Source organism: Nomascus leucogenys, chromosome 8 (assembly GCF_006542625.1).
Source record: "Nomascus leucogenys isolate Asia chromosome 8, Asia_NLE_v1, whole genome shotgun sequence".
Lineage (NCBI taxonomy): Eukaryota > Metazoa > Chordata > Mammalia > Primates > Hylobatidae > Nomascus > Nomascus leucogenys.
Genome location: NC_044388.1, coordinates 47,055,381 through 47,082,312, shown reverse-complemented (window position 1 = coordinate 47,082,312; position 26,932 = coordinate 47,055,381). Strand labels below are relative to the sequence as shown.

At 43.7% G+C, this 26,932-nt stretch overlaps 1 protein-coding gene across 2 annotated transcripts; it reads right to left on the bottom strand.

Moving 5' to 3' along the window:
• Positions 1–1,984: 1,984 nt before the first annotated feature.
• VDAC3 (voltage dependent anion channel 3) lies at positions 1,985–16,058 on the bottom strand. 2 transcript variants are annotated; one of them, XM_003269642.3, is made up of 11 exons: positions 15,890–16,058; positions 13,936–13,975; positions 13,540–13,608; positions 12,685–12,734; positions 11,169–11,171; positions 9,005–9,157; positions 8,169–8,221; positions 5,849–6,076; positions 4,404–4,554; positions 2,958–3,015; positions 1,985–2,511 (listed from the first exon to the last, which is right to left on the bottom strand). In XM_003269642.3, the coding sequence occupies exons 3-11, from the start codon at positions 13,604–13,606 to the stop codon at positions 2,420–2,422; spliced, it is 855 nt and encodes a 284-aa protein (XP_003269690.1). In that variant the 5' UTR covers positions 13,607–13,608; positions 13,936–13,975; positions 15,890–16,058; the 3' UTR covers positions 1,985–2,419. The 2 variants fall into 2 exon arrangements, with proteins under 2 accessions (XP_003269690.1, XP_003269689.1); XM_003269641.2 differs by lacking the exon at positions 11,169–11,171.
• Positions 16,059–26,932: the final 10,874 nt, after the last annotated feature.

Below are 26,932 nucleotides of genomic sequence, written 5' to 3'. Positions count from 1 at the left end.
CAATCTCGGCTCCCTGCCACCTCTGTCTCCTGGGTTCAAGCGATTCTTATGCCTCAGCCTCCTGAGTAGCTGGGGTTACAGGCACCCACCACCACGCCCAGCTAATTTTTGTATTTTTAGTAGAGATGGGGTTTCACCATGTGGCCAGACTTGTCTCGAACTCCTGACCTCAGGTGATCCACCCGCCTCGGCCTCCCAAAGTGCTGGAATTACAGGAGTGAGCCACTGCACCCAGCCAAGGTATCCATTTTAACATTTTGTATATATAAATAGATATTTACGTAATACTGAAACATATCTTCAAGGACATATCTATCAAACTGTCAGTGGCAGAAGACAGGAATTAGAGAGAAGAATGAGAATTTTCACTTTTATTTACTTCTAAATTTTCACTTTTATTTACTTCTAAATTGAACTGGTTTAGAAACAAATTCAAATAGCAAACTGCATTGCTGTAATTTTTAAAAAGAGATATGCAGGGAAGACCCACTCAGGAGCCCCTCTCTGCAGGAGAGAGCTTTTCTTTCCTCTTTTCTCTTGCCTATTAAACCTCCACTCTTAAACTCACTTCTTGTGTGTCCATGTCCTCGATCTCCTTGGCATGAGACAACAAACCTCGGGTATTTACCCCAGACAACAATGCCACTTCATTTTGGGGCCCCGTCCAGGACTGGAAAGTACATTCATCGGAAAGAATGTTGAAGATGGAACATCCAAATGGTGCTACAGATGGAGCCATGCATGGACACACCTTTCTTCCGAGGACCCTTAAATCAACCCCAGGAGGAGCCTTAACTGCTGTTCCCCACGTGATACCCCTCTTCAGCAGGAAGTAGCCAGAAAGAGTCATCATCCAACACCCCCTAACAGCAGTGAGTTACCACTCCTTACAGGGGAAATGATACCAGAGCTAGAAAGAAATTATTTAGGCAGATAGTGAGGGTAAGAGAGTCGTTGGTAAGGTTTCCTTTTAATAAAAAGCAGCCCCCAAATCATTTCTAACAAAAAGCAGCCTGAGAAAAATCAAGCTGCAAGCATAGATAAGCAAGCTGGAAGCTTGCACGGGTGCATGCCAGCAGCTGTGCCAATAGGAAAAGGCTATCTGGGGGCCAGGCATGTTCACCATGGAGGCTCCCTCTTCCTTTTTGTCATATGTACAGTAAAAAGGCAACATGGCACCAGCCAGGTAGAGACCCCATCAGCATAATAAAAGATTAGGGTGGGATGGCCAGCTTCTTTGTACAAACAGCACGCCTGGTCGTATCAATCTCTCAGACCCGATGTAAATCAGACACCACCTCCTCAAGCTAGCCTATAAAACCCTGTGCGTTTCATCACAAAACCGAAGACCCACTCAGGAACCCCTCTCTCTGCAAGAGACAGCTTTTCTCTTCTCTCACCTATTAAACCTCTGCTCTTAAACTCAAAAAAAAAAAAAAAAAAAAAAAAAAAAGATTTTCAAAAGGAGTTCTACTTTTAGGAAGATGATTTACCAGTGAGCCCTGAGGATATTATAGTCTGCTCATTTCTTCTCTAAACTGGCACTTCATTCCTTGGTTATCATTTTTCTACACTAGTAATCAAAAATCATGTTTCTGAAGCCCAGGAGGAGCCCCAGAAGTATCCACCCAGCTCTGGCCTCCTCCCACCGTCTCTCCTCCCCATGCTTCCCCAAATGCATTCGTCCCTCAACCGTCTTTTCACCTGCTCACATCCACACTTTCTCAGCAGCTGCACACAACTCCCGGGGTGATGCGACCCTATCACACAAGCACAACAGGTGTGCCAATCCCCAGCACAACCATGTTCACCGCTTCCTTCCTCAGCCTGCCCTGTGAGAGCAAGAGAAGAGCAGGGGTCAGTGAAGTGAAAGGGACAGACCGCAGCCCTGACACTTTAGACACAAATCTCGCCTGTGAAAGTGCTTCTTAAAACAAATCACATCAAAGGTAAGAAAACCACCACCAGCAAGTCAGATGAGCAGTTATGTTCCAAATGTGATGGGTTTATTTTATTTTACTCTGATGCAAAACCAAAGATTCCACTACAGCACAGAGATCAATATATTACAAGGTCATGAAAAAATGGTGTGGGACATGCAGGACGTGATGTACGAACTGGTGGGTCAGATCGTCTCCTCTAACATGACACTACACTGTCGCTGAGGAACACATTTAATAACACTTCAGAACTGAACTGAAACGTGGCACAAACATGACAACTTCCAGGCATGCCTTCAAGCGTCTCCCTCAGGAGGGATTCGCAACCCCTAGACTTCAGTGTGGGGAGGATTACAATTCTTTGGAAGAATAAAAAGTTCACACTTTTGAAATTTCACAGAAGAATTTTAAGGCCAAAACATAGTGGGTTCATTTCTCTTCACTTCCAGGGACAAATCTGATGCTTTCCTCAAACCACATTAAGCTTCCAGTTCAAATCCCAAGCCAACCTTGTGACCTCCTGCACTGAAGTTCTTCCCATCGATTAAAGCTGATAAAGTCAATTTGACTCCTAGGAAGAAGAAAACACCACAATCACTTGAAACAATTATTACAATTAGATCTGAATTTTCTAGAAACAACAGATGGAATCACTGGTGTGGATTGTAGCTGGGTATACGAGCTATAAGCAAACAGCTATTACTCAATCGGTTATTTATAACCATCTGATGTGTAATGAGGAAAGCATGATCACGGCAAACTTTCTCTGAAGTTCAGGGTTAAGGGCAATGAGTGATCAACCAAACTCAAAGCCCAAAGTGACCACATTATAGTCAGAAATACATACTTTTTTAATGCAAAAGTATTTGATCTGTTTTGTTTTCTGTCTGAACAACCAAATGTTACAAAATGGTCCGAATCAACTTACAGTGACTACAGGTTGTTCTGCAGGTTATTTTCATTTTTTTCTCTATCACCTTCCACCTCAACCCCTCTGTTACTAATTCCTTTACTTACCTGGTCGAAGGGTTTGAGTATAACCCAGTCCAATCAGGCTGGCATTATTTACTTTAGCCTAAGATTAAGAGATAGGATAATAACAGAAAACAGTGAATTACAGATCAGTCCAATATAACCATCACTTTGTGCATCATATTTCCAATGCTAAAAGCACCCTAGGACCAATCTAGAATTACTGATTTTTTTTTTTTTGAGATGAAGTTTCGTTCTTGTCACCCAGGCACGATCTCGGCTCACTGCAACCTCCGCTTCCCGGGTCCAAGCCATTCTCCTGCCTCAGCCTCCCAAGTAGCTGGGATTACAGGCATGCGCCCCCATGCCCGGCTAATTTTGTATTTTTAGTAGAGACGGGGTTTCACCATGTTGGCCAGGCTGGTCTCAAACTCCTGACCTCAGGTGATCCCCTGCCTCAGCCTCCCAAAGTGCTGGGATTACAGGTGTGACCCACCGTGCCCAGCCGTAATTACTGATCTTTTAAGAAGTCAGTAGGACTTGTAGGAGTGGAACGTACCTTGAGAATGCATGCTTCAAGGCCTCAAGCAAAATTTTTAAACACTACACAACCAAACACCCTGAATTCTCTGAGATACCAGCTGACAATCTCTCACAGTGGTTACAGCATGAACTCGGGTGACAGAAAAAGAGACCTAGGTTCAATTGTGGCTCTGCCAGTTACTATGTGACCTTAGGCAAGTTAGCTGACCTTTCTAAGGCTCAGTTTTCTCATCTGTAAAACAGGGATGAGGATAACACTACTCGCCACATGGAGTGGTTGTGAGGGTTAAATGACATAATATACATAAAGCCCTTAGCACAGTACATGAAATTTAAGAGCTCAGTGTTATTTTTAATAAGAGTTACTATAGCAACAGAAATAGTCATCTAATCCCATGAATTTCCAAATAAGAAAATTCTGAGGCCAAAGTGATAAAGTGATTTGACAAAGTCAGAAAACAGATATACAGGAAGAGCTAGGACTAGAAGAACCCCTATTTCCTGACTTCAAGCATAATTTTTTTTTTTTTTTTTGAGATAGACTCTCGCTCTGTCACCCAGCTGGAGTGCAATGGTGTGATCTTGGCTCCCTGCAACCTCTGCATCTGCCAGGTTCAAGCAATTCTCCTGCTTCGGCCTCCCTAGTAGCTGGGACTACAGGTGTCACCTACCACGCCCAACTAATTTTTGTATTTTTAGTAAAGACAGGGTTTCACCATGTTGGCTAGGCTGGTCTTGAACTCCTGACCTCAGGTGATCCATGTACCTCGGCCTCCCAAAGTGCTGGGATTACAGGCGTGAGCCTGGCCACATTATATTCTTTTCACTACACGATGAGCTGGCTTATTAAAGTTAATAAAGACAAGCAAACTATGCTCATATCACAACATTCACTGAAAACTTAGATACAAACATAAGAGCAGATCCAATCTGGCAGCACATTCTTACAGAGAGAGAAGTTCTACAATCCAGCTTGTACTTAGCAGCAATGCCAAAACGGGTGTTGTTACTCCCAGCTGTCCAAGCAAGGTTTATGGATGTTTCAATCTTCTCATTCACCTTCTGGTAGATAGAACCTCCAAATTCAGTGCCATCGTTCCTGTTTTCATAGATAAGAAAACGTCATAAATATCTAGTTTGTACCACTGTTATTATGGTATGAAAACAAATTCTAAGACTCTCTAAACAAGGATCCCATTTTGTAACTATAGATTTCAGCAAATTTCTAGCATAAACGACTACTAAACAAAACATGGAACTAAATCCAGCTATGCCAGTAATGACTGCTTAATTAAAACGTTAACACTTGATCCATTTACTTGGCTCCTCCACATGATGTGAGTTTCTTAAGACAATTCAATTAAGCACAAAGGCAGACACCTCGGGTAAGTATAATCTATAGGTCTCTGAGAAGTTCATAGAACTTAGAAACTTCAAAGTAGAGTTCAATAAAGATTCTGCAAAAAAATAAAAAGGTCGAGGTATAGAAAGAAAACCAATTCTGGATTTCCTTTAAAACACAATCCTACAGTTAGAAAGCACCCTCCTACGATACCTAGGGTGCACTGCTCCAGAAAACCACCTTAGTTATTGCTTCCAAGCATGCCAGAGGTGAGACCTTGGGTTTTCATGGTTTTCCTGATAATACTGTTTCATCAATTTCAGTAACTGTCTATACCACTGCTTGCCTTTGTTTTAGCCATCATAAGTAAATTAGAGCATCTAGCAGAGAGGAATCTGCAACAGTTTAAAAACACATAGTTTGCCCTTTGCTTTTTCTTCCTGGTATAGTAGCAGTGTCCAGTAGACTCAACATAAAATACTATGTAAAAGTTCCAATTCATCCCACCAACATGGTGCAGCCTACATTAACTGAATCCCAGGACTCTTTCAGAGCACCTGTTACTTCTGAATGCGTTAGTGGTACCTGGGTTCCAACCGAGAATACCAATACCTGAAACCTCCACAGAATTACCAGGATGTCCCAGGATGCTCAAATCAATTTGGTGGTTGTTGTTGGTGACCCAAACAGACCTGTTTCCAGATACTGTCAAGATGAGAGGGCAGCAGAGGAAGCAGTAACATCTCCAAAGGGTCATCTTACCATGAGGTAAGCCATGCTCTGGGCTCCCTCTATCCCAGTGGTTCTTCTACAAAGGCTGGAGCTTCCTAAAGTTTGGGGTGAAGGCTGAGGGGCCAGTGACCACCAGCAGCACAGCCTGCACACCACGTGCACCAGCCTCCTGGCAAGGTTTTGCTATGAGGATAGCACCGCAAAGATGGATATTCACCAAGGCATGCTAAATCTAAGTACCATCACTTCTCAGCATGCTAATGGCTACAATATTTTGGGCAACTGCACTGACACTAAGGAATAAATTATAAACACTCACACATGTGTGTGCAGCTGGAAGTCCGCAGCCTTGTAACCCAGGGCGAAATTATTCTGTGACAGTTTGGATTTGGCTGTATCAAAACTCATCTGATAGCCAGCAAGCCACCCTTCGAAGGCCAACACGGCCCAGCCATAGATGGTTGGTCCAGAAAAATCTATATCAACATTACTGCCAACACTAAAACAATCCCGTTTATAGGAGGCCTTCAATTTCCCACTCTTCTTTCTGCAACAAAGAAAGAAACAAAAGCAAATGATGAAAACAACGTGAGTTTTTACTACTGTCTAGGAATTTTTAGAGTAAGATCCGGTCTCTCATCTCCCAATGTAAATATTATTTTGATACATGCCACATATATAGTAAAAACGTTTCAAATGACCTAGTTCTACAAATATAATTTTGTTAGGATTACACATGTATAGACTACTATCATCTATTACTCATTATAAGTTCAAATGATAGGATACTTCATGATTTATTTCATAAAAGCATGAACAAGCATAAGAATGAATAAGAGGCTGGGCGCGGTGGCTCACACCTGTAATCCCAGCACTTTCGGAGGCCGAGGTGGGCGGATGACGAGGTCAGGAGATTGAGACCATCCTGGCCAACATGGTGAAACCCCGTCTCTACTAAAAATACAAAAATTAGCTGGGCGTGGTGGCACACGCCTGTAGTCCCAGCTACTCGCGAGGCTGAGGCAGGAGAATCACTTGAACCTGGGAGGCGGAGGTTGCAGTGAGCCAAGATCATGCCACTGTACTCTAGCCTGGTGACAGAGCGAGACTCGTCTCAAAAGAAAAAAAAAAGAAGAAGGAATAAGATATTTCCGTGCCAAATTAATAATCTGAAGGTATATGTATACAGACGTACAAGAAGCCAAATCTCTTTAAATGTTTCCAAATGCCAAATGCCACAAAGAATTAACCCCCAATATGTATTATTAACCTATGGAGAGAAGTGTGCTTTTTTGAAGGACAATACTGAAAAAATGAAATTAGTTCTTAATAACCCCATTTCAATCAAGCGTCTTGTAGGAATATTTGTCCTGGCCGGGCACAGTGGCTCACGCCAGTAATCCCAGCACTTTGGGAGGCCAAGCCAGGCGGAACACGAGGTCAAGACAGAGACCATGCTGGCCAACATGGTAAAACTCTGTCTCTCCTAAAAATACAAAAATTAGCTGGGCGTGGTGGTGCATGCCTGTAGTCCCAGCTATTTGGGAGGCTAGGCTGAGGCAGGAGAACTGCTTGAACCCAGGAAGCAGAGGTTGCAGTGAACTGAGATAGTGCCACTGTACTCCAGCCGGGACGACAGAGCAAGACTCCATCTCAAAAAGAAAGAAAGAAAGAAAAGAATATTTGTCCTAAAGATAACTGAAGTGTGTGGCAAAAAGAACACACCTGTTGTTACCGCTGAGACAAATGTCACTTTGCATTCATCTAGCAACCTCCGTCCTTCAGATAGCATGGACCCACATTAAGCAGATAGGAAATGACACAATCCCCCTTTTTTTCACATGAGGAAATCGAGGTCAAGAAGTTGGGGGATTTACAGAGGCTAAGAAATCAAGTAGGCAGCAGAACTAATCATTATAGCATCTGAGAGCCAGAAGATCACCTTCTTAAGAAATTAACTTTTCAGCACCATAAGACAGAGTGAGGGGAAAAAAAAAAGGAATTAACTGTCTTTTTTTTTTTTTTTTTTTTTTTTTTTTTGAGACAGACTCTTGCTCTGTTGCCCAGGCTGGAGTGCATCTCACCTCACTGCAAGCTCCGCCTCCTGGGTTCACGCCATTCTCCTGCCTCAGCCTCCCGAGTAGCTGGGACTACAGGTGCCCGCCACCACGCCCGGCTAATTTTTTGTATTTTTTAGTAGAGATGGGGTTTCACCATATTTGCCAGGATGGTCTCAATCTCCTGACCTCATGATCCACCTATCTCAGCCTCCGAAAGTGCTGGGATTACAGGCATGAGCCACCACGCCCAGCCAAAAGGAATGAACTTTCTCAGCAGAATACCAGGTCCATCAATCTTCAGAATTGCTTAAGATTCATCTATGGTCTTTCTACTATGTGTCTCTCTGAAATATATTTATACATTTTTGTTCATCTATTCAGTTTTCAAATTGTTCACCCTGCCTTGGTGGGGAGGGACCTTCCTTTATCTGTACTACATATACAAGGTCTCCAATATTCCTTAGAGCAACCTTCTAAGTTCTTCCTGCCTCTGAACTTTGCACTGTATCTCCTTATTCTAAAGCTCTCTACCCTTTCAGGCTCCAAAAACATTTCAGGAAATGGGATTTGAATAATTACCCTGTGTTCGGTACAAATATGGTATCAAGAGTCAGTTTCAACCCTTCAGCCAACTGAAAAACAAAGATTTAAAATAAATAATTAGTAATTTTCAATCATTTATCCAACTCAAGAAACCAATTCTAAAGTTTCCTCTAAGTTCTTTAACAAAAAAGTCATTCAAGAAAGCGAAATATTAAATGATGTAATAAGCGAGTTCTCCATCCTCCTGTCCCCTCACCCCAGCCTTCATCATGGTTCTCCCACCAAACAATGGGGCAAATCCTAGTTTAGCAAGTTACATAAAACACAGTTCAAAACCAAACAGAATTCCCATACAACAAAATCATCTTGATACGCTCTTGAGAGAGCGGTAATGAGATACCCTGACATTTAACAAGCAAGCTAAGTCATTTTCCTCAGCTTTGCATGTACATTATCTATACACGGTATCTGTATCAAAAACAGTGCCCTGTACGCAGTGGCACTTGACAAATATCTAATAGATTTTCTCCTTGAAAACATGAGAACATTTTAGAAAAATTTTTCTGTCAAGCCAATTTTGCAACAATTACAAAACTAAACCAAATTTCCGCAAATAGTTTGTTCTACCCAGGAGAAGCTCAGCTGTGTAACACAGAACCAGTCAGAACAAAGATGTAATATAATAATTAGAGTACTCACAAACAAAGCCTTATTTTCTAGAAACATAAGACATCAAAAAAGGCCACATGCAGAGAAAAAATATGGCTACTAGATAGATGTTAAGATCTCTTTTGATTATATTTGGGATATGTTCATCATTCAATCTACAAGATAAATTGAACCTATGAATAACTTCTAATGCTTTCTCTTACCTTATTCTCCCAAGAGATTTCTGTCCCTAGAGTATTGTCTGTGTTCCATTTTTGGGTGAAGGTAAGTCCATAGTTACAGACCTTATATTTGGTTTCTAGGTTGCCTGATGCTTTCCCTGTATCAGTGTAAGCATGACCAGAAGTAGAAAATTCCTGGTAAGCAAGAAAAAATAATTACTTTAAAATTAGCTCATCAAATAGAAAATATTCACTTTGGAAAGCAGTGTTCAATGCATCAGAAACAATACCATTTACTGTTTGCCACAGTTCTACTCTAGAGCAACTTCTTTCCTCCTTTCCCCTTGTTTTTCCAGTCCCTAAATATTTTAACCAGTTCCGCCAGGAGCAGTGGCTCATGCCTGTAATCCCAGTATGTTAGGAGGCCAAGGCGAGTGGATTCCTTGAGTCCAGGAGCTCAAGACCAGCCTGTGCAACATGGCGAAACCCCATCTCTACAAAAAATACAAAAAATTAGCCGGGCATGATGGCACGCGACTGTAGTCCCAGCCTGAGGCCAGGAGGCAGAGGTTGCAGTGAGCCGAGATCATGCCACTTCACCCTAGCCTGGGCAACAGAGTGAGACAGCTCAATACCAGTTTCAGATCTTTCCATTATTCTACTTCTCTTATTGATATTTCTTGTTCCATATACTCTCTTACTAAATGGGAATCCTAAATTCTCTCCTTTAAAAAAGAAGTATCTTTACTGAAAACAAATGCCTTTACTAAAAAGACCAAAAATATTGTATCTTAAACATTTTACTTTCATGATCAGTTCTCTATGTTTCAAACTATCAGTTAATTTCAAGGTTCTTAAAAATCCCAAAACACTGCCCTCCTCCTTTTTAATAGGGTCAACACTTTACTACTTCCTTTTAAAAATAGGTATTTTTTTATTGTAGTAAATACATTTAACATACATTTTACCATTTTAATAATGTTTTAAGCGTACAGTGAAGTGGCATTAGGTACAGTCACACTGCTGTGAAAACTTTAATGCTTTTGTGTGCAAAACTGCAAAACTTCTGCTTAGACAATTTCAATATTTGAAAGTACTACCCATTTTTCAAAATAAAGTAGAATGCTATAATTTATCCTTCTTTCCCCCTTTCTATCCTGTCTACCTTTAAGAGTGCTTTCTATCAAACAGTTACTATGAATGAGACTCTGTCTCAAAAAAATAAAATAAAATAAAATACATCCTTTGCCCTAGTTAGTGCCCTTTAAGTCATATGACAATAAGCAATTAGAAATAGACCTCCTTCTGGGGAAAGCAGTCAGCACCTGTCACTGACAATCTATGAACTGTCAAGAAAAAACATTCTGATTGGTCCTGTTTTAGGGAGCATTTCTGAAATCCTGCCAACAGTAATGAGATGCTGCCAACCCTGACCAGTCTTTTTCACTGCCTGCAACATGAATCTTCTCCTTAACAAATATCCTGACCCCTAACTCTAGTTCTACAGGCAGATGAGACAACTGGGAAGCTATGTCCTGTTTATCAGCACCACACAGAATGGTTTCAAAGAGAGTATCATGCTGCACATTTAGGGGAAGGCCTTAGTAAAAAAATGATAATATGTTAATCATGTTTAACTGTTCACATAAGTATTTTAATGCGACAAATCATTTTTCTTTTAGTAGATCCAACTATCTAGTGTTTTATTTTTTACATTTACTTTTCACAAATTTGACAAGTATAACAAATGCAAATCTTAATTTTGGTGTTAGAAAAACCTCACGCACAAAATTAAGGTAGAGGGGTAGTCTACATTTCTCCCTTGTCAGCATCAATTCTTAGTTCGAAGGTCTGTCACGAATCTAAAATGCCACAGGTACAAATCTCAGAAAAAAAGGCTAGAATTGTTCTAAGTTGAGTTCCAGGCTCACGATTCACAGTTCAGTTTGTGTCTAATTTCATAATTTGGTCAAACAAGTGCAAAACACATTTATAACATGCATATAACATGCATATAGCTCTACATTAAATGCTTAGTAAGCAACAAAACAAACAAAAATGTTACTGTTAAGTAGATGGCATATGAGAAAAATATCAAGACACAAGATAAGAAATTTGGAACAATGATTGAAATTTATCCTAAATCAATACCAGAAACCAAAAGCAGTCATAAAAACAAGCATATGAATAAGTTTTTTTTTCTTACCATCTGAATGAATATTACCACACAACAGCAGCATGAAAGGGAGATAAAATTTTAGTTGATAATTTTTGCAACACAAAACTAATGAGCAAATTCTGGAACCTACACAAAATGAGAATGATTCTTCTATTTTAACAGAACTATATACATAGCGTGCCCATCTTAGTAAGGGAGGTGCATATATATTTATTTACTCTAGAGAAACCCAGGGAAAGAATGATGGTCACAAACCATGATTATACACAGTATCATTAGAATTCCACATGCCTTTGTCCTTCTAATTATACATCCAGAAATAAAATTTGCATGAGTTTGAATGGATAAATACCAAAAACGATGCAGCCAATGAGGAGAAATCAGAGTAAGGTGAATTAAAACTTAACCTACTTGCTGAGATTTAGCAATTTTTTTTTTTTTTGAGACGGAGTCTCGCACTGTTGCCCAGGCTGGATGGAGTGCAGTGGCGCGATCTCTGCTCACTGCAACCTCCGCCTTCTGGGTTCATGCCATTCTCCTGCCTCAGCCTCCCGAGTAGCCAGGACTACAGGCATATAGTCCAGCTAATTTTTTTGTATTTTTAGTAGAGACGGGGTTTCACCATATTAGCCAGGGTGGTCTCGATCTCCTGACCTCGTGATCTGCCCGCCTCGGCCTCCCAAAGTGCTGGGATCACAGGCATGAGCCACCGTGCCTGGCCCTTTTTTTTAAGACAAAGTCTCACTGTCACCCAGGCTGGAGTGCAATGGCTTGGTCTCGGCTCACTGCAACCTCCGCCTCCCAGGTTCAAGCGATTCTCCCGCCTCAGCCTCCCGAGTAGCAGTACTATGCGCGTGCCACCACACCCAGCTAATTTTTATATATTTAGTAGAGATGGGGTTTCACTATGTTGGCCAGGCTGGTCTCGAACTCCTGACCTCGTGACCCGCCCACCTTGGCCTCCCAAAGTGCTGGGATTACAGGTGTGAGCCACCACACCCAGCCAAAAGCTACTGTTAATGATACTTTGAAAATATGCCAACATAGCCTTTACTGTAGTCTTTACTTCCAATAAAAAAATACTTTATAAACATCAGTTAAAAACTGTAGAATAATGTACATGCATACGTGCAGAAATACATTTTATTTACATATTTTGTTTCAACTAATCATGAAGGGGCAGAGTAAAGTTAATTTGTTTTTGTAAAAGGGTAATAAAATTTCCATGAACCCATTATCATGGAAGTAAGGTTTTTGGTGCCCATATACATATTCATGAAAGTATAAACATATGACATGGGTCAAAAAATATATATTCTACATCTTCTGAGTGAAAGCTGTAGTATACTCTGAGAAACACAAAAGGTCTCTTCAGAAATTCAACTTGGTTGTTTAATTGGCCAAGAATGCTGTTTAGAATCTGAGAGGACAAAGCCGTGGGGAAGACAGCATGGTGCTGGTTCAAGTAACTAGACTGTCATGATTTTAAACAGATTCCTTTAAGTTAATTGTTACATCCATTAAAAATGTATTCGATACTCACCACTCCACTACAAGACTTGGTTTTCAGGTCTATCTTGACCATGCCAAAGCCTATACACACACACACAAAAACACGGTAATGTACAAAATGTGACACTCACTAGTTTTTGCAACTCAGAAATTATGAAATAGCCTATAGTACCTTCTATACGAAAAATGCATAGTATTTTCATTGGGTGAGAGTTCCTCAAGAAACTGAATTATAACCAAATAAATTCAGTATAATTTTCAAGCACTCAAAATCAACAAAGATATACTTTTAAAATGTAAGTTAAAGAAAAAAATAAATGAAAGGAATATGCACTATTCCAAGAATCAAAATTGCTGAAAATACTGTGCTGCTGTATATATCGCTTAAAATATACAGTTAACATTACTAGTTAATAAGAAAAAATCAAATATGTACAGCACAAAAATTTAAGTTAAATTTTAAAACCTAAAAAATGTTTATTTAGGATCAGAATATACATTACTCCAAAGAAGTCAAAAGTTATGTTGTCACTTTCATAAAAACAATGCCATTGCTTGGGGGGAGGAAAATTTCTACCCCCTACTTTAATTGTCCCCAGGGCTAGACAAAGAGACATAAATGTTATATATATTATTCTACATTACAGATAACATTAAATATGGACATGTATATGCATCTGTATATGTATATAATTGCTTTTAATGCTTGTAAGGGGTTCTGCCTCTACAGAATGAGGTCTAATAGTCTGTTAATAGTTATCCCCTTAAATCTTGTGAAGTGGAATAATGCTGACTTACCCTTATTTTACTAACACAGTATTTACACACAGTAGGCATTCAACACTAACGTTTACCCCAAATTGGAAAGTTACAATAGCATACTTACCATACCCTTTGTTGAAGACATCCTTAGCAGCCTTTCCTAGGTCACAGTAAGTTGGTGTGTTACACATATCTTATAAAGAAAAACAGGGCAAAGGAATAAAAATAACCATTTAGTATTTATTCACCCACAGTTCTTCTGCTGTTTCATCCTGTGAGAAGGGGTATACAGTTTTCTCTTCCTGTGTATCATTAATGCTTTAATGCAATCAAAGGTATGAGACAGCAATCTGCTCCTTAAAAAATAGACCTTTCCAGAATACTGAGAATAAAACAGCTTTCCCGTGAGATTCAGAGGTTATCTTTCTGATTGCATTTCAAAGAAAAGTAAGTTCTTACAGGATGAAAAAGATGCTATATGTTAAACTGGACTTCTTTTAAAAATATATGCAAAATTTACCTTAGAAAAATCTCCCTCAGGCTTTTATGAAACCAAAGACCTGTATAAGACAACAATGGAAATTTTTAAAGAAACTGTTAAAAGATGCAATCAAAATCCTCAAGGTTAACATTTTTCTCCTCTGAAATTCAGTTCTTAAAATAAGAATTTACCATACGAATTGACGTGTATTCATCTAGAATATATCTTCTCTCAAAGCTCTACTTAAAGTGCTATAATTTTACCCATTAACCAGAAATATGACAGATTCTACCTGCAGCAACCTGCTTACCAAAAGTTAGTGTAAACTCTGAAGTTAAAGCCTTCAAAAACCTCAGGTGCCTTGATTTTTCATCTTGCCTACTAAAAATTTGCCCAGCTTTGCTACTGGTAATATGACCCTCACATCAAATTCTCAGAGCTATCAACACTGCTGATTATCTCATTCCTTTGCCCTCTTTGTATCATGGGAAATCTTCCTGCAGCAGGTTCTTCTGTATTCCTCTCGCAGACTCAAAAGCTATGTCTAACCAATTACAGAGCCACCTCTAGCAGTGCCATTAGCCTCTATGTCAGAAAAATCCAGAGTATCAGCTAGCCCTTGCAATTGCTACGCCTGAATGATCTACACACTTAAGCTCATATTTATTTATATATAGCCCAGCTCTTAATCTAGACTTCTGCTAAGCTTCTGCCTACCCCATCATACCAAACATATACATATGATGCACTTAAATGGGAATGCATTTAAGTTTTGTTCCTTAACATAAACCTGTCAAATATGACAGACACTATGATATAAAGAGACTAGTATAAAAAACTAAAAAGAAAAAAAATTAAAGAGGAAACGGTAGTATAAATGTACTGACTCATTCCATAGTAAAACTTTGCTCTAAGCTACAAGTTTTCATAATTCACTCACAGAACGATTATTTTACAATTCAATCCCTTGTACTAAAGTGATCAATTCTAGGCTTTTTATATTATCCCAATTGCAATTTGATATTACTCTTTATGATTACAACTGATGTTGATATTTGTTGAAATTTTGCCAGAAGTCTGTAATTTGGGAGGTAAGTATAGAAATGCTGGCAGTATATATTGAAACAGAAATGTTAAAGCTTTACAGTCTGGTTTTTCACACTGCCGAGAAAAGATACACTTAAATGTTTAGAAGCACCATATATACATCTAGGAACTATTTACAATATTTCATCATTTTGTTTTGTTATTTTTCAAAACCAGTACCAGATACTACGCAAAAGTCACAGAGCTGGTTTAGTATACTAACTGACCTCAATTCTGCCTAGTTCAAGCTGACTTTTTCAGGCCTATAACTCTGATGGGAAATGCACTGCTAGTATGATCAAGCAAAAATCGAGAACAACAGAAACTTCACGTTCCTCGAGAGTAAAGCTACAACCATACGTCTCCACCAGCTCTACAGAATGCACCTGCCCATAGATGTGCACACTGCACAGAGGCTGCAGGAGACGCAGACGGGGAAAGGCGTTAGCCGGGTGCTACTGCTTCACAAAGCCACTAACTTGACGGCCAGTGCAGAGCCCGTTTCGTTCCTCGCTTCTCCGTTTTGAATTGCACGCAGGGCACCCTCCCTCGGCCGTAAGGAGGGGGCAGGGGCGGACGGGGGACGGGTGTGGGGTTCGAGGATCCAACTTCCCTAGAACCGATCTCCTTTCTAGCCGACCCCTGGGAGGAAAGTGCGGTCCACACGCCGGCGGGACAGGTCGCGGCCCGCGCCCGGAGGCCACTTGCCCCGCCGTGCTGCGGCTCCATCGCCTGAAGTGGCCCGGGCGGGTCCCGGCAGGAGCGAGCGGCCCCGGCCCCCCGCGCCCCGGTAGCCTGCTCCCTGCCCACAGAGCCTCCGTTAGGCCTGCCTCCCGCCTGGCGCTCTGCTCGGCCGCGGCCCACCGCTCTCCGGGCCTGGAGCCCGCGCGGCCTCAGCTCTCCTCACCTCCACCCCGAGGGCCTGTCTCCGCTCCGCCAGGGCAACGCTGAAGGTCTTCAAACCAACGCCGTCCGCGCCTGCGCAGCCTCGCACCCCCCAGCCGCGCCTGCGCGCCGCGCGTCCCCGAGAGCGCCTGTGCGCCGGCGTGTTGCGCCACGGTCGCGCGCTTCGGAGCAAGGCGCGGAGACGAACAGTCGGGCCGAGCCAGCACCACCAACTGTCCGGCTCCGCAGCGCGCGTGCACAGGAGGGCTTGGTGTGCACAGTGGGGTTGACTAGGGACCCAAGAGGCCGGGGACCGCACCTGTGCCCTCGAGGGGACTCATTCTCGCGAGAATGCGCGAGGTTGCTAGTTACTGTTGCCATGGGCGCGGCCGCGAAAAGGCCGCGGGGTGCCGGACCCCAGGTTTGAGGCATGCCGCAGGCCGGAGTGCGGTGGTGCGATCTTGGCTCACTGGAGCCTCGACCTCCTGGGCTCAAGCCGTCCTCTTGCCTCAGCCTCCTGAGTAGGAGGGTCCACAGGCGCGCACCACCACGCCCGGCTAATTTAATTTTTTTTATTTTTTTTTTTATTTTTGGTAAAGACGGGCTCTCCCTGTGTTTCCCAGGCTGGTCTCGAACTCCACGGCATAAGTGATCCGCCCGCCTGCGCCTCCCAGAGTGCTGAGATCACAGGCCCGAGCCCACGCCCAGCCCCTTATGGGAATTTCATTTCAGACTGACCAGACTTCAAGAGTGTCACTCTTAGGTCATCTCGTCTTAAGGATGAGAATACATAGGGTCCCCAGGGAGTAAGTGATTGATTCAAGATCCCACAAGTAGTGAGAGATGATAATTCAAAGGGGCAGAGGATGTGGAGGAGAAAAAGCTCTTCTGTAGAGGAGAAGACCAACTAATAAAGGTAGAATAGATGACAGAAATAGAAAATCATCGTTTTGGAACCACCGTAATAATAATTGATTCAGGCCGAAATGATCAATGGACTGTTGAGGATGTTCATATGGTTTCAAAGTATCACCCCCATAGATTACTCACTAAAGAGAAAAGGGTACCTTCACATCAAAGAGATTGATCAAACGGGGGATGGTAGGGACTGGCATATGCCCCCGGTGTGAGGCACAGAGAGGGACACAGAGATGATATTCTTGTAAAAGTGTGTAATTTGCCTCTCTTCAGGACGAAACAATCAGGCAAATCCGAACTGAGAGATCTGCAAGACAACTGCCCAGTCTTCAAAAATGTCAGTTTCAGGAAAGATTAGGAAAAAGGCTAGTGAACTGCTCTAGGTTAAAGGAAGCAAAAGATATGACACTAAAAGCAATGTGTGATCCTAAATTAGACCCTGAATAAAAACCAAACAAACAAAACCAGCTACTGAGGAACTTTATTGGGACAATCGGGGAAATTGGAATGGAGAGTAGATTAGTATGGCAACAATGTAAAATTTTCTGAGGGGGCCCCGGGCGCGGTGGCTTACGCCTGTAATCCTAGCACTTTGGGAGGCCGAGGTTGGGCGGATCACTTGAGGTCAGGAGTTCGAGACCAGCCTGGCCAACATGGTGAAACTCTGTCTCTAGTAAAAATACAGAAAATTAGCTGGGCATGGTGGCGGGTGCCTGTAATCCCAGCTACTGGGGAGGCTGAAGCAGGAGAATCACTTGAACCCAGGAAGTGGACGTTGCAGTGAGCCAAGATCGTGCCATTGCACTCCAGCCTGGGTGACAGGGCAAGACTCCGTCTAAAAAAAAAAAAAAAAAAAAAAATTCTAAGGATAGTGTATGTTGGTTATGCAGAAATGGCCTTGATTTTAGGAGATGCATGCTGAAGTATTTAGAAGTGAAATATCATGTATCTGCAACTAACCCTCAAATGGTCCAGAAAAAAGAAAAAGCAAATATGATAAGATGTTAACAATTGGTTAATTGAGGTGGAACGTATATGTGTGTTCATTGCACTATTCTTGAAATTTTCCACTGAGTTTTAAATTTTTTTGAAATAAAAGAGACAAAAAGGCCCCCACAAAGTCTGTGATGCTCCACAGTACACAATACTAAGTTGCTGCTTGAATCAAAAGGTCAATATCAGATTTGACCGCTGTGTGAAAGGTATTTGAAGTTAATAGGAGATAAGTAAGATACATGTCCCCAAGAGACTCATAATGTAAGACTTGGACAAATATCTGCTGAATGAGGCCAAATATGGTCAATGTCATATAGTAGCTGAAATAAAGTGAGCTGAGGAGTCTAAAGAGCTGAATTTGTGTCTCAGCTCTGCCAACTCTGTGGTCTTAGGCAAGCATTAACCTCTCCCTGCCTCAGTTTTCACATCTGTGAGACAGAACTAACTTAATATCTACTCAGAGGATTGTAGTGGATATTAAATCAAATAATGTATCCAGGCCGGGTGCCATGGCTCCCTCCTGTAATCCTAGCAGTTTGGAAGACTGAGGCAGTGGATTGCTTGAGCCCAGGAGTTTGAGACAAGCCTAGGCAATATGTTGAACCCCATCTCTACAAAAAATACAAAAATTAGCCAGGCATGGGTGGCATGTGCCTGTAGTCCCAGCTACTTGGGAGGCTGAAGTGGGAAGATCACTTGAGCCCAGGGAGGTCAAGGCTGCTGTGAGCTGTGATTGTGGCACTGCACTACAGCCTGGACAACAGAGGGAGACACCATCTCCAAAAACAAACAATGTATCCACAGTGCATAATTTACCTGGCATATAGAAAATGTTCATCAGTAAATAACACATGAAAATAAAGGAGTTGGCTGGGTGCAGTGGCTTACGCCTGTAATCCCAGCACTTTGGGAGGCCAAGGCAGGCAGATCACGAGGCCAAGAGATCGAGACCATCCTGTCCAACATGGTGAAACCCCGTCTCTACTAAAAATACAAAAATTAGCTGGGCGTGGTGGTGCATGCCTATAGTCCCAGCTACTGGGGAGGCTGAGGGAAGAGAATCGCTTGAACCTGGGAGGCGGAGGTTGCACTGAGCCAAGATCATGCCACTGCACTCCAGCCTGGCGACAGAGTGAGACTCCGTCTCAAAACTAAATAAATAAATAAAATAAATAAATAAATAAATAAATAAATAAATTAAAATAAAATAAAAGAAGAAAAAAAAGAAAGGAGTTTAGACCAGGTGCGGTGGCTCGCACCTGTAATCCTAGCATTTTGGGAGGCTCAGGCGGGTGGATCACCCGAGATAAGGAGTTTGAGACCAGCCTGGCCAACATGGTGAAACCCCATCTCTACTAAAAATATAAAAATTAGCCGGGCGTGGTGGCACATGCCTGTAGTACCAGCTACTCAGGAGACTGAGGCAGGAGAATTGCTTGAACCTGGGAGGTGGAGGTTGCAGTGAGCTGAGATTGCCCCACTTCACTCTAGCCTGGGCGACAGAGCAAAACTCCCTCTCAAACAAAACAAAACAAAAAGAAGAAAGAAAAGAAAGGAGTTTAAAAGCTATACAGGCAAAACTCACATTTATTCATATACATATGAATATTAGAGCCACAACTTCAGCCTATGCTGTGAGGCCAGGAGTACAAGTGTAGGCTGAGCAATATAGTGAGACCCTGTCTCTAAAAAAAACATTTTTAATTAGCTGAGGGTGATGGTGGCTTCCTGTAGTCCTGACTACTGAGCAGGCAGAGGTGGGAGGGTGGATGGCTTGAGCCTGGGAGGTCAAGGCTATAGTGAGCTATGATCATATGCTGTACCACAGCCTGAGTGACAGACCAAGATCCTTGTCTGTTAAAAAAAAAATTTTTAATGGAAATTTCACAATATTCTGTTATCTGAAGGTCTTTCTTCTGAAAGGACCTGACAACACCCGCCCCAGGTAATCCAGAAAGACCTGAAGCAAGAAGGTGATGAGAAAACCGTGGAGTAAGTCAGCTGCCGCAGGAAGGATCCATCCTTTGCTTCCTGTCCCTCTAGTCCTGTCCAGTTAGCTAGGTCTAGATTCACACTTAATGTCCTTATCAAGACTGGCCTTCATTGGCCGGGCGCACTGGCTCACACCTGTAATCCCAACACTTTGGGAGGCTGAGGCGGGCGGATCATCTGAGGTCAGGAGTTTGAGACCAACCTGGCCAACATGGTGAAACCCTGTCTCTACTAAAAATACAAAAACATTAGCTGGGCATGGTGGAGGGCACCTGTAATCCCAGCTACTCAGGAGGCTGAGGCAGGAGAATCCCTTGAACCCGGGAGGTGGTGATTGCATTGAGCAGAGATTGTGCCATTGCACTGCAGCCTGGGCAACAAGAGTGAAACTCCATCTCAAAAAAAAAAAAAAAGACTGGCCTTCACCACCTCAGAACTACAGCCAAATAATGCACTCGTTCTCACATTCTCATTCTCCACCCACACTGCGATCTAAACTCTTGGGAAGTGTGTGTGGAAAGGGCTTTCTCAGTCCGAATCCTGATACCAATACCATGGCATTCTCCTGTCAAATCAATAGAATCAGAATTTTAGAGCTGGGAAGGGACTCTCAATGCCTTCCTTTGAGGGATGTTTGCTAAGCGCCTTTTGTGTCCAGGGCACAATGACAGTGCTCAGAGCTGCCATGCAGGGAAATACCCAGAGCATCTGAGTGCAGAGGCCCAGGGAGATGCTGTCCCCAAGGGAGCAGGCTCCCAGCACAGGTCATCCGCTGAGCCAAGGTAACCTGCTGGTCTCCCCCTGTGGCCTTGTTCAGAGAAAAATCTTGGAAGGTTAGTATAGTTTTACTCTCAAAGATTGAAAAAACAGCTGAGAACAGAAGCTATTCTGTAACGATTTCATAGCTCAATTACCCTGAGTGTAGGATATAAGATTCTGAAGCCACATGTGTAATTCAATTCCGTTTCTTTAAAGAAAAAGGGCTGGCCTGGCATGGTGGCTCACGCCAGTAATCCCAGCAACTTAGGAAGTTGAAGCAAGAAGATCACTTGAGGCCAGGAGTTCAAGATCAGCCTGAAAAACATAGCGAGACCCCCATCTCTATAAAAAATAAAAAATTAGCTGAGCATGGTGGCACACGCCTGTGTTCCCAGCTACTCAGGAGGGGCTGGGAGGATCGCTTGAGGCCAGGAGGTTGAGGCTATAGTGAGCCGAGATGGCACCACTGCACTCCAGCCTGGGTGACACAGTGAGACACCATCTCAAAACAAAAACAAAGCAAAGCCAAAAGACAACCCAAATGGCCAACATCTAGAGGACATTAAATAAACTATAATACATCCATATTCTGGGTTGTGGTATAGCCATGGGTTCTGATAATATTTGATGATCTTGAAGAAAGGCTCAATGAAAAAAGAAAAAGGAGGGAACAAAAGTATATGTACAGTGTAATCCCAATTGTGTGTGTGTGTGTGTGTGTATTGTAATTTTAAGAAGCAAGGGAGCAATAAACATAAACATCAAGTTGGGTGCAGTGGTGCACACCTATATTCCCAGCTACTTGGGAGGCTGAGGCGGGAGGATCACTTGAGCCCAGAAGTTCCATGCTGCAGTGCACTCTGATCCTGCCTGTGAATGGGCACTGCACTCCAGCCTGGGCAACATAGTGAGACCTCATCTCTGAAAACAACAACCTCAGTGTATACCTCCAATCTGGGGAGGCAGACAGAGGGATTGGGAAGAAGAGGCGCACATGAGCCGATGTAGGCATTAGTAATGGCTAGTTTTGGAGCTGATGGTAGATTAATTATATTGCATATTAAATAAATAAATGCTGCATGTACATATGTATACATGACTGCACAGAAAAAAATTGGGAAAATTTTACCAAAATTTCTAGATATCTGATTTTAATTTTCTTCTTCATACTTTTCTGTATTTTCCAACATTTCTAAGATTTGGGAATGTATTTCTTTTATAATTGAAAAAGTGAGGCTCACTTGCGTAAGATGGGGAAGAACCTGGATGTATGAGAAGGACAGTGCTATTCCATGGGAAATTTCCACCAGAAATTGGGAAATGCTCCTGGAATCACGAGCCAGGACTTTGTGCTGGGCCTTCTGAATGTGCACCTCACTCTTTGCCACAAGGGGGAGCAAGGAGACAAGGTAAAAGAGAAGCCAGACCTGTGGGGGCGGGGGCGGTATGGAGGGGCCAAGGTGACAACCTCCCCTCCCCACTCCCCCTGTGTCCCCAGAGCCTCACCCAAGATCTTCATGAGGTTATGAACACAGCTATGAATTAGGATCAGAGCTGTATCTGAGGACTTTCTACCAAAGTCAGAATCTAATTTGTGTATTGTTTTTAGTTTTTTTTTCTCTCTTTTTTTGAGACGGGGTGTCACTCTGTTGCCCAGGCTGGAGTGCAGCAGCGCCATCTCAGCTCACTGCAGCCTCAACCTCCTAAGCTCAAGTGATCCTCCCGCCTCAGCCTCCCGAGTAGCTGGGACTACAGGTGTGAACCACCACACCAGGCTAATTTTTCTATTTTTTGTAGAAATGGGGTCTCACTATGTTGCCCAGACTGGTCTTAAACTACTGGGCTCAAGCAATCCTCCTGCCTTGTCCTCCCAAAGTGCTGGAATTAGAGTGCCTGGCCACAAGTCTAATTTGAATGTCAGAAGGGCAGCAAGTAATTGCTAAGTTGTTTTATGGAGAAACCAATGTTGTCACGATACCACACACAGCTACGTTACAGCCCTGATGACACCACCTACAAGTCATTTAGTCTCAGTCACTTCCTAGTGAAGCTCTAGCTTCCATTTAATCAGAGACAGTTTGGGAAAGAAGGAGGTGACATACACCCAGAGTCGTAATTGGAAAACAGCCCAGGCAGTATTTCTTGTGATTTTATGTTGTTTCCATCAACTTGGTGTTTGGAAATAGACGTCAGTTAGTGAGCTGTGTAGCAGGCATAGAGGAAAGAATGAACTTTGAAACCAGAATTCTTATGTTCAGATCCCAGGTCTGCAGCCCCCTCGTTGTGGACCTGTGGCGGATTAGTGGTCCCTCCAAGTCTCGGTGTCTTCATTTTTAACATGGAGAAGCCCAGAGGGAAACTCCTGGCTGGGTAAGGCCGCCCAAGAGAGAGGCTCCAGCTGCAGGCAGCTTTCTTTGGCCAAAGTCCTGGGAAGGCCTGGACGATACTCAAGGTAGGAGCCTGGGACAGAGGGGCCAAGATCACACCCGCTGAGCCAGATAGATCTCAACACCTAGAAAGACTGGGTTTCCTAATGCAACAGGATTCACCACTTAAATCTAAGGAAAAGAATCAGATGTAGCTGGGCACTGTGGCTCATGACTGTAATCCTAGCACTTTGGGAGGCCAAGGTGGGAGGATCACTTGAGCCCAAGAGTTCAAGACCAGCCTGGGCAACATAGCAAGATCCCATCTCTACAAAAAATACAAAAATTAGCTGTTGTAGTGGCATGCACCTATAGTCCCAGCTACTCGGGGAGCTGAGCCCAGGAGTTTGAGGCTACAGTGAGCTGTGCTTGCATCACTGCACTCCAGCCCGGGTGACAAAATGAGACCCTGTCCCTAAAAATAAAGAATTGAAGAATGAGACCCAGTTTGGTCTGCATCTTAGGGCCCAGATCCAAAGACGGCAGACCTCCCCCACCATGTTTTATGTCCCATGAACATGTCGGCCACAGCATGGCACAGAGGAAGGAAAGCGGGATAGTGCCCAGGAACAGGGTTGGGGGAGGTATGGGGGATGAGGCACTTAGGACCTAGGAAGGCACTAATGGACACAACTTGATTTTTTTTTTTCTTTTTTGAGACAGAGTCTTGCTCTGTTCCCCAGGCTGGAGTGCAGAGGCGTGATCTTGGCTCACTGCAACCTCTGCCTCCCAGATTCAAGAGATTCTTCTGCCTCAGCCTCCTGAGTAGCAGGGATTACAGGCGCGCACCACCATGCCTGGCTAATTTTTGTATTTTTAGTAGAGACGGGGTTTCACCATGTTGGCCAGTCTGGTCTCGAACTCCTGACTTCAAGTGACCTGCCCGCCTCGGTCTCGCGAAGTGCTGGGATTACAGGTGTGAGCCACCGTGCCCGGCCAACCTGATTTTATTTTAAAACAAAACAATGGCAGAGCCTATCTTTGAGGAAGGAGGGTCCAGGGACCCTGGTGCTATTCCCAGCCAGATGCCTGATGTGGAGTCAGGACAACTCCAAGGCTGTTGCTGCTGGAAAGGGAGGTTCCCTGCACCAGCACATTGCACAGCTCCAAAGGCGTGGGCCACGTGCATGGAACACGGCCCAAAGGTACCTCCTAGAGCTGAGCAACTTGGGGGCCATGACAGATGCCAGCCCAATCTCCCAGAACACTGGTGTGTAAAAGGCCCTCAAGACCAGAAGGAACTGAGGCTGAGCATGACATGACCTGCCACAGGCTATACCGTCTGCAAAAGTGGCTGGCACCAGCCACCCTGGCATCCCCCCTGTGCTGTCCCTGGGTGCTGCCCTTCGCTCCCCAGCCTTGTGGAGAGCTGGCCTTACCTTCTGACCTCAGGGAACCAAATGGCAACGTTTCTGTCATCTTTGTGATCACATCCTGCGGTCTGTCTGCCTGCCCCATCAACATGCCCCTTCTCATCTTTTATTTGATGGAACATTTCCTGTGAGATTCTGCCAAAGACCTGCTTGCTTCCGTTACTTTGATTTTGTCTTAAGGAAAGCAAAATTTATGGAACTCAAACTGGTTTTGACACAGGAGGCATAACAAATAAAAATTTCCATTCCCAAGTGAGTATAAATAATCGGTTCTGACACCTAGCCTTTGACGTGAACCACAGCAGCTGTCACACGGGAGGACACAGGTGGCAGGTCTCAAACACGAGGCTGCAATTTTTACCCAAAGAGTGGAATCAGTGCAGAAACTGGGACCTGTGGAAATTTCTTTTTGAGAAACTTCATTTCCTCTAAGCTTAGTCAGTATTACTCGATTTTAGTGTTCCTGTGGGCTAGGTGCTCACTGCCAAACTTGAAGCATCAGCCTGAGATTTTTCAGTTAACCCATAATCCTTGCCAGGGGGCATCAGTATGGCAGCGCCTTGGCCAGAACTTCGCACGATGGCTTCCTTTGTTCTGTGGCTAACGGAGTGTCTTGTGGTGCCACTTTTCAAAAGACAGCCAGGGCTCCAGGTGCCGCTCAGGAGGGCTTGTGGAATGAATTCTGCGAGGTCATTGCTGCTGTGGCCTGTGCCGTGAAGCTTGTGGCCTGACCTAAGAGCAGAGAGGATGCCCTTTAAGCAGAAACATTTTTTAAGTTTTCCTCTCCCACTTACTTCTCCGTGCATCCTCTCCCCACTGCCCCATCATCTCTAGTCCCCAAATCATGGAGATGCGGGCTCCTGGCAGTAGATGCTGCCACAGGGGGGCATCTCATTTCAGTTGTTGGCATTTTCGCTCAGGGACACTGCTGATTAGTAGCAGGCAAGCAGCCTTGGGAAATCTGAAAATATATCGAAAGTCATTTTCCCGAAACTACTTCACATGCCTACTTTCCTCCAAAATTGCTGTGGCTTTTTAGAGACTGTAACCCTAGTCTTATTGCAAAATGAGGCCTCAGATTAAGGGAGGTTTTTCCTTGATGAGTTGTATCGAACACATATCCATTGACAGCCTGCCAAGGTAGGGCCATGGGAGATGCTAGGCACTAAAGTCTATGGAAGATGGAAAGTTCTGGCCTGGAAAATGGATGAGAGGCAGTTGTTTAGAGGTTTTTTTGGTTGTGTTTTTGTTTTCTAGATGGAGTCTTGCTCTGTCGCCCAGGCTGGAGTGCAGTAGTGTAGCCTTGGCTCACTGCAACCTCTGCCTCCTGGGTTCAAGCAACTCTCCTGCCTCAGCCTCCTGAGTAACTGGGATTACAGGTGTGTGCCATCATGCCCAGCTAATTTTTGTATTTTAGTAGAGATGGAGTTTCACCATGTTGGCCAGGTTGATCTCGAACTCCTGACCTCAAGTGACCCACCCTCCTTGGCCTCCCAAAGTGCTTGGATTACAGGCGTGAGCCACTGCGCCTGGCTTGAGCTCATGGTCTAGTTGTAGAGACAAAGAAGTAGGCGATTGCGGTGGGGTTTTAGAAGCACTGTGACGGGCTGGCGTATGCACAGATCAGGGCAGACAGGGGAGGGGAGGCCCAGCTGGTGATAGAGTCAGGCCCAGCCCCAAAGCCCACATTCTCTCAGTGCTGAGACAGAGACAGAGATGGACAGACACAAGGTCGCTTTTCGGTGTTGTTCACCCCCTGTTGGTGATCCTCTGGCATCTGGTGCCTGCACCGACTCCTCTCTGTCTCTCAGAGGCAAAACGGAGAGCCTGGTTCGTGGAAGACACAGTGGCTACTCTTATGTCTCCACAGTAGATATCCTGCAAAAAGTTGATTGTGCGGACAGCTTTTCTCAAGGCACCCTCTTATCCTGCTCCCCCAACCTGATTTTCATCCTGAATTCTCTGTCTCTAGGCCCACGTCTACCCACCCAGTGCACCAAATCAGAGAACGCAGGATCATCCCAGCTCCTCCCTCCCACATCCAGTGATGCAGCTCGAACTTCAGACTCCCATCCTTTGCTTGGTTCCCATTGTCACTGTGTCACTGCCTCAAATTGGACGTCTTCATTGTCATCGGGGCAATGACAACTGAGTCCTAAGTGGCCCCCAGCCTCCCCTCTCTCCCAGTGCAACCTAAGCACCACACTGCCACCAGCATTGTGCCCTGAAAGCAAATTAGATCACACCAGTGTCTTTCTTTTTCTTTCTCTCTTTCTTCCTCTTTCTTTCTTTCATTTGTTCGTTCTTTCTTTCCTTCTTTTTCTTTCTTCCTTTCTTTCTCACTTTCTCTTTCTCTTTCTCTTTGCTTCCTTCCTTTTTTCTTCATTTATTTTTTCCTCCCTTCCTCCCTTCCTTCCCTTTCTTTTTCTTTTATTTCTTTCCTTTTTTTTTTTTTTTTTTTTTTTTTGAGACGGAGTCTCGCTCTGTCGCCCAGGCTGGAGTGCAGTGGTGCAATCTCGGCTCACTGCAAGCTCCGCCTCCCAGGTTCACGCCATTCTCTTGCCTTAGCCTCTCTGAGTAGCTGGGACTACAGGCGCCCGC

Bases quoted from the DNA above. Each gene is read 5' to 3' on its own strand.
- VDAC3 (XM_003269642.3), bottom strand. From the start codon at position 13,606: ATGTGTAACACACCAACTTACTGTGACCTAGGAAAGGCTGCTAAGGAT. The intron at 8,222-9,004 runs GTAAGAGAAAGC...TTTGTTTTTCAG, and splicing joins AAATCTCTTGGGAGAATAAG to TTGGCTGAAGGGTTGAAACT. The intron at 6,077-8,168 runs GTAATTATTCAA...TCTTTGTTGCAG, and splicing joins ATATTTGTACCGAACACAGG to AAAGAAGAGTGGGAAATTGA.